The sequence below is a fragment of the Onychomys torridus genome, chromosome 1 (assembly GCF_903995425.1).
Source record: "Onychomys torridus chromosome 1, mOncTor1.1, whole genome shotgun sequence".
NCBI classification, from domain to species: Eukaryota; Metazoa; Chordata; class Mammalia; order Rodentia; family Cricetidae; genus Onychomys; species Onychomys torridus.
The window spans coordinates 81,826,464-81,838,091 of NC_050443.1; the positions used below are offsets into that span (position 1 = coordinate 81,826,464).

Genomic DNA, 11,628 nt, shown 5'->3' on the forward strand with positions numbered 1-11,628 from the left:
ACACTGGCCATGGTAGAGTCTTCTGCCACGTGGACACTCTGGGGTAAAGACTGCGCATGACTCCAGGTAGAGCCTGAAGGTTGTGATGGGCAATCTGTGATGAGGAGGACACATGTTGGTATTACTCACCAGAGCCTGTGGGCTCCACCACCCCTGCCATGGATGTGAACTATGGGAGTCTGAGTGAGTGTGATGATGAAGGAGATGGGGAACAAAGTGATGGACTGACTGCCTTACTCATCTGGGCATCTAGGTCTGTGTTTGAAATTCTCTATCTGAGAACAGTCAGAGGACAGTCCAGCTGTTCCTGCAGAAGTTTTGGGACTTAGTGGAAACATGCACGGAATGAGAAAGGAGGCACCTTCTTCTTGACCTCTAAACTCATCTATTTTGTGACTCTGGAGAATTCCATTCCTGTCTGATGTCTGGATACATAGTAACATACCCAAGGTTATCCCAGAGCAGCAGGCTTGGAGATTTGTCCTCTGAGGGCCCAGAACTATAGTTTAGGTTTCCAATATGAATTAATAAATTCTACCCTACAAAAAGCCTCTCCAAATAAGTAAGATTAACTACATTTTAAAAACATTTAAAATTATTGCTTGGTCGTTTCATATGATTAAACAATGCATTTGACTCATCCTCACCCCCATTTTTCTCTCTCATCTCCCTCCTTCTCCCACTGAGACCCTTCTTTGTGACCCTGCTTTCAGGCCTTCGTTTTGTGTGGGACCCATGGAGTTTAATTAGCTTCTTGCCTGAGTGTGGGCAGAGAGTTGTTTACTGCATTCTTATGCAGTGCTAGGGGGAAGAGGCTGTCTTTAGTCTTATGATCCTCATGTCCCTTGTGACTACATCTTGGATTTCATACTCATGGTTCTTTTAATAAACAAAGAGGGTGATTTAATAAAAAATGAGGTAGATAATATGTAAATAATCAAATGGCTATGTTCAATAGAATTCTACTTTTTAAGAGCAGAAGGTGGGTAGGATTGGCCCAAGCCTGCAGTTTGATGACCCCCTGGAAAAAACCTCCCAGTCAGCATTTACAGTTTTGTTTTGTGTTTTTAGAGGAGCTCTGGCTCTGTGGTCCAAGCTGGCCTTGAACTCTCAACCCTCCCAATACTTTATATTTTGTATCTCTGTCTAAAACTTGTGCAGTTCAAAGTGGAACTGAAGAAGTAGGCATTTTACCCTATGATTTACCTGCTTTGAGAGCTCTCTTTTCTGGTAAATGTAGGTAGAGGCTGGAGGCAGGGGTGAAAAGGGTGTACTCTCTTCAACTCACAGCTCCCAGAGGATGCTCACTGATGAGAGGAAAGCCAGAATGCTGAATGAGGATGGACTGACATGACTCATGTAAGTCATCACACAGGTAATTTATGATGTGTGGGAGAGTGAGCCTGACGTAGTTAATGATGGTCTGGCAGTTCCTCCATGTCTGTGAAGGCTTAGGTGCGCCTGTGTAGTGACACAGTGAAGGGCTATTGGTGTGAATTGTGAAAATGTGTGTCAGTGTATACCTCTTGATCAGAACTTGTGTGAGTGAACACATGATGGTGACTATAAAAATGAATGTGGTGAAAATGTGTGTGTGTGTGTGTGTGTGTGTGTGTGTGTGTGTGTGTGTGTCTATGTATGCAGCTGCAGAGATGAAACTGAACACGTGACTCTAATGCTTGCATTATTTTTGCCTATACCAGCTGTCAGATGCATCTCTGAAGTTGTAGCATAACTAGAGTTGTTGGGGAATGGGCTGCACGCCCTCAAAGTATGGCTTGAGTAATCAGCATCAGGCTTGAAGGGTAATCAATGAAGGCTTCAAATACTTTCATTGCATGGTTTTTATTAATTTGGTATGCATATGTGTGTAGTTATGCACATGCCATGGCATGCGTGTAGAGGTCAGAGGATAGCTTGTTGGAGTCAGTTTTCTCCTTCCACTGTGTGGATTCTAGGGACTAAAGTCATGTCTTCAGGCTTGGCAGCAGGCACCTTTATGCACTGAGCCAGCTTGCTAGCCCAAAGAAGGTTTTTAAATGTAAAGGAAGCTTGATGCTACCTAAACATGGATTCAAATATTAGCCTTGCTACTAACAGATTGTTTGAACAAATTATCTGTTTAACTTTCAGTTTCTTGTACAAGTTTGTGATAGTTTCAATTTCATAGGTTTGGTGTGAGGTTTAGAAATAAGAAACATGTTTAATACTCAGGTATTTAATGATTACTACTATAAAATTAAGAAGCATAACTGATAGAGATTGGAGATTCCAGATAGACACATGAAAGGTGACATGAGCTTTGGCAATTGTGACACAGCAGATGAGTCTAGAGAATGCCGTGCAGTGCAGTGTCTGGGCTGCAGCGGGATGGCAATGGGTGAGTGTGAGGAGGGAGGTCAGAGGGCAGGAAAGGACAGACCTCGCTTTTGTGAAATGGGAGGGAGACATTTGAACATAAGTGCACAGCTGGATCAGTCACCAGAGAGGGAGAGGTTGACATCTCTGGAATGATGGATTAATGTGGAGGAGTAAAGAGAGGGTTGGGGTCAGGCTCGCAGAGGAGGAAGAGGGAAAAGATGACTGTATACAAATCAACTCCAACAAATCCACCCAAGTGAGGAGGTGAGGGACTCTGTCGGCGGTTTCCTCTGTGAACTAGGAGTTGGAATGTTAAAATTGCCTGATAAATTGAGGCAAAGTGGGTTAGGACAGACAGGAACTGATTCAAGTCTGTTCTGGGGATCCAGATTTCAGCCTACTGTTTGGACAACCTGGTGGCCTTTGCTGTGTCTGTTATCTTCTCAGTAAGATGGGAAGGCCACCACAGTTACCTGGGGGTGTGGCGACTGAGACATGAACACCTAGGCACAGCCAGCCCTAACTGATCTTTTGTTCATTCCATCCATCTCTTCTCTATGCATCTTATATAACACTGAAAGATATAGCTACTTAAAATGCATTTTTTTCTTTTTCTAAGACAGGGTTTCTCTGTGTAACAACACTACCCCCAAGCAGCACAGGGCTCGAAGGGAAATCCACAGAGTCGGCACATACTAGACTTTTTTGTCTGAGGAGGTAAGGGGAAAAGACACTCACACACTCTCTTGATGGTTTCCTTCAGACTTTTTCTTTATTCTTCTTTTGCATTCTCTAGTCTTTATTTTCCTGGAGATTTCCTTCTCTCATTCTTGATGTTTTCCTTCTAACTCTATCTTCATTCTTGGTGTTTCCCTTCTAGTTCTAAATCTCTCATTCTTAATGTTTTCCTTCTAACTCATTTTAACTCTTTCATTCTCAATATTTCCTTCTGACTCTCATTCTTGATGTTTTCCTTCTAGCCCATTTTAATTCTAACTCTTTTTCTTACAGCTTATACACCTCAACAAAATCTTTCAGGCAATATAGGAATTAACTATGTGGTTACATTCTGTTTTTCAGGTGAATGATAACAATGATTATAAAACAAACAGTAAAAAGCTAGCATGTTTCCCATATACCTTACACGATTAAACATTTTATTTAATACAGATGAAAAATAAGTTATTCCAAGAACCCACATACATTCATACCCAAGTAGCTTGTTATAGATTAACTGTGTGGGCAAGCAAGATATTCTTCTCAGTTAGGTCTTTCACTGGCAGGCTGCATTTTGCAGTTACAAAGAAAGGGCCAACTACTTTATTACTTATCTTGAAAGGCAATATTATAAGGAATCTTAAAGGAATAATAAACCTAAACTTTTACGTATGAAAAGAATCAGTCAGCTCTACTTTAAATCTTTGGGGTGCATACCTCCTCATAAATAGTTTTTTTTTTATATCAGAAGATTGAAGGCAGAAACAAGTATAAGGAATTAATCATCGCCTTTGGTCACAAACCAATCCTAGCAAGAAAATGACTAACATCAGCAAGTAATAATGAGGCTGCTTTGTTCTTGTTCCCTGATCTTAAAGAGTTCCACATTCAACTATGTGCCTTTCTAAAACCTTAGATTATCTTCCTGGATTTTTCACCTCAAAGCTCTTTGATGAAAACATCTTAGTCTAACTTTAAGTTATTTTCAAAGCATTGTTTCAGCTATTATGCACTCTGAAACCTATGAACACATCTCCCTATGAACACATATTAAGGTTGAAAAATTTTAAGCTAGCTGGGCTACTGGTACTCAGTTGTTTTTCTTAATCATTAACCTAAGTCAGTCTATATGATTCCTCAGTGGAAATTCATGTGTTCTAGCTGTGTGACACTTCCTTGTATTTGTTTTTATTTATCAAAACTCCATATAAACTAACATTATTATTATTATTAATTAGACAGTACAGCTTAGGAATAAATCACCTTCATAATAATTCACAGGTAAAAATATCCAGTATGGGATGTTTCCAAGACATAAACACACTATGTTAGAGGCAGTGAGGATCTCCCCACACCCATTCACACCATGCCAGATACCAGAGACAGATGGTAGCAGCAAACATGTAAAGGCACAGCAGAAGCAAAAGACAGTCCAGGATCTGTGGTCTTGGGGCCTATCCTTTCTGAAACTGACCCATCAGAGAGTTTCTTCCTGGTGGGCTAACACCTTGAACTTCAATTGCCACCTGCTGCTCCTCTGACATGGCCACTGGCAATCCTGGCTGTCCTGAACTTGATTTGTAGATCAGGCTGTCCTTGAACTCACAGAGATCAGTCTACCTCTGCCTCTTGAATGCTGGGATTAAAGGTGTGTGCCACCATCACCCAGCCTCCCAAAGAAGGCAGGAGATGAGAAGTTTAGATGGGTGGTATTGATTAACTATAAAATGGTAAAAATTCCTCTGTTGGAAATGTCTGTTGAAATGTTGAAAGACTGGCATTTAACTCAATGGTAAAGTACCTGCCTAGAATGTTTGAGGCTTTTGATTCCACCACCAGCACCAGTACCAGCACCAGCACCAGCACCACCACAATGACCAACACATGTAGCTTGAAAGAAACAAGGATAAATTAGACTTTGCCAGACTGTAGCTCAGTAGTAGAGTACTTGCCCAGTGTGCACAAAGGCCCTGGGTTTGATTACTAACAGCATAGTGAGGAAAAAAAAAAAAAAAAGGAGAGGGCTGCATTTGCAAGAAGAGGCTAGCAATAGTGGGAAACAAATATGTGTGAACAGGATGAGAGTGTCTAGGAAACAAGTCTGATAACTCTCGTATGCATCACCATGCAGTTTCCCAGCCGTTATAGAAGCCTGCAGTCCAGGCAGAGGTCTGAGATGTGCCTGAGATGTGCACAAACCTTGCTCCCTCAATGCCCTCTCTGGACTCTCAGCTCCATTTTCAAAAGCTCTTTCAGCCTTTCTTTTCTTGCAACTTCCTTTTATTTTCCCAGGAAAGATTCTTCAGTGGCTCTTACTACACCAATATAAATTCTAAAGCCTTAGAGCAGTGTGCAGCCCTTCATGCTGGCTCCTACCTCACTCCTCACCATTATTTTCTACCATGTAATTTTCTCTAGCCCCCAACTCCTTTGAGATGTCTTTAGTGTTGTGCATGCTTCTTTACTTGGCAAGCTCTTACTTACTCTTCCAGCTTAAGGTCCTGAAACACTTTTAGAAAGCTTTTTCTGAACTCTTTCCAAAGCTTCCCAGGTTAGACTTTTTCTTATAGGGTGCTTGGATTATGTAAGTAGACATTGTACTTGATTTTCTGCCTCTTCTTCAAACTGGTCCTCAAGCACCCATCCCTTGAGCAAAGCCGATGCTCAGCTGGCCAGCTGACTTGATAGTCAACTCAGTCGCTACTTTTCTTTTGAGAAGTCATATTCCATGGGAGTTGTAGTTTGCTCTTCATGGCTTGTAGCTCTTTAGAACAACTCACGTCTAAGACCTGTGGCCTTTTAGAGTCGGGTGGTTTGTCTTAAAGATGATCTACCCTATTTTTCCTCCAAATTCAAGTGATTAAAGAGAAACCCAGGGCAGGGCAGCAACTTAGGGTGGTCTATATGGTAGATAGAATGTCAAGGATTTAGCCATATCTCTTCACCAAGAGATCTGTCGTGGGGTTACCACAATTCCTGGTCAGAATGCTTTTTGCTGTTCTATCCAGTGAAAAATGACCTGTTCTGTCCTCCTCAACCCCATTCAGGTTTTTGGGAAGAGGGAGCTGACTGTCATATCCTATACTCTAATGTACAGATGACCTGGCCTGGGCATGGCAACTTCTAACTACACAGGAACCAGTCATTCACTCTTTATTCTGCTGGGCATCCCTGGCCTGGAAGACCAACATGCATGGATCTCTATCCCCTTCTTCATTTCCTACCTGGTTGCACTCTTTGGAAACAGCATTCTCGTTCTTGTCATCATTACTGAACGCAGCCTCCATGAACCCATGTACCTCTTCCTCTGCATGCTGGCTGTGGCTGACCTCATCCTGTCTACCACCACTGTGCCCAAGGCTCTGGCCATATTCTGGTTTCATGCTGGAGCGATTTCCCTTGATGGATGTGTCACTCAAATCTTCTTCATCCATGCCACCTTCATTGCCGAATCCGGGATTCTGTTGTCCATGGCGTTTGACCGCTATGTGGCCATCTGTGACCCACTGCACTACAGAACGGTGCTCAGTCACATGGCAATCATTAAGATCGGCTTGGCTGTGGTCTTGAGAAGCTTCTGTGTGATACTCCCAGATGTGTTCCTGGTGAAACGGCTGCCTTTCTGCCACAGCAACGTGCTGCCCCACACCTACTGTGAGCACATGGCTGTTGCTAAATTTGCCTGTGCTGATATTCGCGTCAATGTTTGGTATGGCTTGTCTGTCCTCCTCTCTACTGTAGTGCTTGATGCCTTGCTCATCTTGGTCTCCTACAGTCTCATTCTTTACGCAGTCTTCCGCCTTCCCTCCAGAGGAGCCCGGCAAAAGGCTCTGGGCACATGTGGGTCCCACCTTGGTGTCATTTCCATGTTTTACCTGCCTGGCATTTTTACCATAATTACCCAGAGGTTTGGGCACCGCGTTCCTCTCCATACCCACATTCTACTGGCCAACGTCTGCATGTTGGCCCCTCCCATGCTGAATCCCATCATCTATGGGATCAAAACCAGGCAGATTCGTGAGCGTGTGCTTAGTACCTTGGCTTCACAGTGGAAGCTCTGCTAGGTTGGGTTAATTACGTGGCATATTTACCACACAGAGCTTTACATTGTTTTATCTACTTTACAAAGACGGAAGAATGAATCAAGACTTCCATGGAGAGTGTACAAAGTGACTTGCCCTGACTTTCAAAGTCATTTTGCCATGTGATCAAAGAAGGATAGTGTTTAGCAAGCATGGACTTTTGGGTCAGGATTGAATTCTGACTTTGTGGATGATGATGATGGTGGTGGTGGTGCTGCTGCTTCTGAAAGTGTGATCTGTTGGACTTTGGTAAATGACTTATTTTCACAGAAACTCTTCTTAGGATATGTTTGGGACATCTTTAAAAGAGGGATGCCCACACCAAAGTAACTAAAAGAACAAGAAAATTTTGCTTACAATGAATTTTACTAGTGCATCAGAATAAAAACATTCACATTGAATCAGATTAATGTAATTGTGAAATTTTATGTAGTATGTGGTTTGATGCAATAGAAGGCCATTCCATGGGGTTTGTATGTGCACATGCACTTATCTTAGTTGGGAAGATGACTCTATGAATATCTTGCATAGAAGAAAGCATCAGGTTTATTATTAATTTTTTTTCAAAGTGATAGATACATTCCTCTTATTTATTAATCATTGGCTTTGATATTAGAGGTCTTTGTAGATTGATTTAAGACCTGATTTAAAACATTGTGAACATTACAGCTTAGTAAATGTTTATTGTAAAAGCATCACATTTTAGTTTGAATCAAATATGCAGGCTCGTCACAGTCTTCATATTTTTTATTGTTATCTAATTGTATCTTTATCATTAGGCTGTGGCACGACTGACCTATAAACAGGATTTTTGTTATATATAATGCAGAATAAATTATAAGTCTATTTTAAAATTTCTTCCTTTTTTCTTTAGTATGCTTGAAATTTTTATATATTACTTTTTTCTACCCTCACTTTAAAATTATTTCTTTGAGAGTTTCATACAATTTTGATCATATTTACCCCTTCTCCTCATACCTTCCCAATCCATGCCCTTTTTCCTATCCTATTTTGTGTCCTCCTCCTCCTTCAAAACCCACCAAGTGCTGTTTATGTTCCCATACACTCTTGGAGATATGGCTTTCACTGGGGGGTGGTCTACCCACCAGCGCCCACACCCTTAACGAAAACTGGCTTTCTTCCTGGCAGCTACCAACTGCCAAAAGCTTCTCAGGTAGGGATGGGACTTTGTGCTCACTTCTCTCCATGCTGGATTTTCTCTGGCTGGAGACAGCACAGATATAATGTTTCTTTAATATTTTTGTGTCTGTTCATTTGAAAGGTGGTGTCAGAATGAAAGATGCTCAGGAAAATCAACAGGCTTTCTTTGACTTTAGGCGACAGTACTAATCAGAACTGGAGCTAGTGCTTGGAGATCTTTCATTTCTCAAGGTAACTTTTATGTGTAGGTAGTGAGTGAGATAACCTGGTATGGCATGGTGTTCAGATAATGAGGAACTGAAAATTATGTCACTGTAATAGTTCCCTCCCACCAGCATGAAAATCAAAAGATACAAACTATATTTATAGTGTCAACCCCAAGACAGAAAACAAAGAAGAAAGATCAATTATAGTTAATGCTTCATTTTTTTCATGTTTTTTTTTTCACAAACAGGACACCTCCATTCCTCCTTCAGTCTACCAGCCGAGCCTTTAGTTGACTTTGCTAGAGTGTCTTTAGCTCCATGACAGTGTCCTTCCTAGGATCTCCTTTCTGTCCAGGTTTAAGATAGGCTGTCACTCCTCTTTAGAAGCATCTCTGACCAATGAACTAACTCCTTTTAGCTTATTGACATCTTTGTACAATATATGAATTTTCGTGGAATACATAGACGATGTGCTGAGGACAATTAGATTCAGTTTCAGAACGAGAACATAGGAGTTTGTCCTGGCTTATCTTAGATGCACTCAGTTAGGCAAAATCATCTAACTCAAAGCCCATTTTACAATAAATGTTGATTATATATATGTATACCCAGACAATGAGCTATGAATAGCAATGAAAATGAATGGTGTAGATGAAGTTTGCCTGGTCCTGCCTGGCCCATGGTCAGGACAAATCTCTCTCACCTGCCAGTCCCACAGCCAAGTAAACACAGAGATGTAGATGTATCCGGCTTGTTAAATAAGAAACAGAACCGATTGCAGAGTTAAAAACCACGAGGTCAGAGCAAGAGCAGAAAACCTTACCCTTCACTGCTTCTGCGGTTCTTCCTCTCCGCAAGATACCTACTTCTGTGCATCCTATTTAAAAACTTTCTGTTCTCCTACCTCATTGGTTGTAAACCCAGCCACATGACCTCCTCGTCACTGCCTGTTTGTACAGACCTCCAGGTCTTCTATGGTTGGTATTGAGATTAAAGGCGTGTGTCTGCCATGCTGGCTGTGTCCTTGAACACACAGAGATCCGCCTAGCTCTGCCTCCCAAGTGCTGGGATTAAAGACGTGCCCCACTACTGCTCAGCTTCTGCTCTGGCTTGCTCTGACCTCAAGGCAACTTTATTGACATACAAATAAAACCATATTTCAATACAAATAAAATATCACTATACAGAGAGACTTATATTACTTATAAACTGTATGGCCGTGGCAGGCTTCTTGCTAACTGTTCTTATATCTTAAATTAACCCATTTCTATTAATCTATAAGTTGCCACGTGGCTTGTGGCTCACCAGTATCTTAACATCTGCTTCTCATGGTGGCGGCTGGCAGCATCTCCTGTCTCAGCCTTCCACTTACCAGAATTCTCCTCTCTCTTTGTCCCACCTACTGCCTGGCTCCTGGCCAATCAGCACTTTATTTATTAACCAATCAGAGCAACACATTTACAGCATACAGACCATCCCACAGCAGAATGGACTGCACTGGTAATAAAAGGGGTGAATCTTAGGTGTGGGTGAGCCAGCTTCAAAGTTGTGAGCATGGGAGAGCTCTCTGCATTTCTCATCTGTTTTGTGGTGACATGGGTAGGGGAATGATGCCCTCCCCCAACACAGCAATGCCTGGGGCAGGTGGGAGAGCTGGCCCTGTGGTCATAAGAGCAGGAGAGCTCTCCCTGATCCCTACCAGCTGCAATACTTGGGAGAGTAGGCCCTGTACCTTGCCAGGACAGCACAATAGAGCCAACCCTGTTAGCGCAGGAATGGGTGAGCCAGCCCCAGAAGTTGTGAGCATGGGAGAGATGTCGTCATTATCCATATGTTTTGTGGTGGCATGGGCAGAGGAGAGTCCTCCCCACCCCCCACCCCATGCATCAGCATCTGGGTGGGAGAGCTGGCCTTGTGGTCATAAGAGTAGGAGAACCAACTCTGTTAGTCCAAGTGTGGGTGAGCCAGCCCCGAAGTTGTAAGCATGGTAGGTCCCTATTTCACATATGGTGGACCAACCCTACAGTTGCCCAGGCCCAGATCTAAGGTTGTGACTTGGTCCACCCCGTAATCTACCCCATCTATGATCTGCTGGAGCATGTAAAGGGACCTGACCTGCAGACCCAAAGGATCTCCACAACACAGGTCAACAACAGGATATCCAGGAGGAACCTTAGTGAGGGCCCAGGATTAATAGTGTAGTAGAAACCAGAGGCCTGGAAGCAGACCAATGACTCTTTACAATGAACACTTGCAAGTAAAGATATATGGACAAAGGGGTTTATGATGTGACTCACTGTGTCACACTGCAGTTTCCATTTTGTTTCCCTCTTTTTATTTTATTTTCTCTTAAATTTTGTTTTATTTAGGGGGTGTGCAAGGGTGGAGGGTAGATGTAAAGGGACGAGATAAAGAATTGGATCGAGACACATGATGTAAAAGACTCATAGAATTAAAAAAAAGGATGAATCTTAGCAATATAACATTGAACATTATATGAAGCAAAATTAAGCTAGATATTGGAGAAAGGAGGGAAAGGTTTTATATAATTTCATGTAAAGTAGTCAAAGGATTATAATAAATCTGATATATATATATACACACACACACACATTTACCCTATGGGTTATGACTTGAAGGGAGCTGCTGAGATGTTGTCAATTGTTTCTAGATGTAGATTCTATCATTAGGGCATATTCAGTTTGTTACCAAAATAATCAGTTGCACATAATGTGCACATGCATTTATGTCAATAGGCTTTGTTTACAAATCCCAACCACATGCTAGACTCCCAAGAAAACCTGCATGCCACCGTTTGGACTCCTTCTTGGAGCTCCTTCTCCCTCGAGTTCCCAGAGAAGCCCGAGAACTTTCAGAGTATAGAAATAGGGGTGTGGGGAAGGACCAATACATCTTATAAACACATAAGACATGCCTTTTTGATAAGCCTATTATATTGGTTTCTTCTAGAGAGACTGTGAAACATGTGTTGTACAGATCAAATATGGCAGTCTTCCATCTTCAGTCAAGGGAAAATTTTATCTATGCTCAGTATTAATTCCAACAATTATTTCCTAAGAACTTGCTCTGTGGTAGGCACA

General features: G+C 42.0%; 1 protein-coding gene across 1 annotated transcript; it reads left to right on the top strand.

Moving 5' to 3' along the window:
• Positions 1–6,191: 6,191 nt before the first annotated feature.
• Positions 6,192–7,142, top strand: LOC118574318 (olfactory receptor 52B4-like). Its single transcript, XM_036175163.1, has one exon. It carries the CDS (start codon positions 6,192–6,194, stop codon positions 7,140–7,142), a length of 951 nt encoding a protein of 316 aa, XP_036031056.1.
• Positions 7,143–11,628: the final 4,486 nt, after the last annotated feature.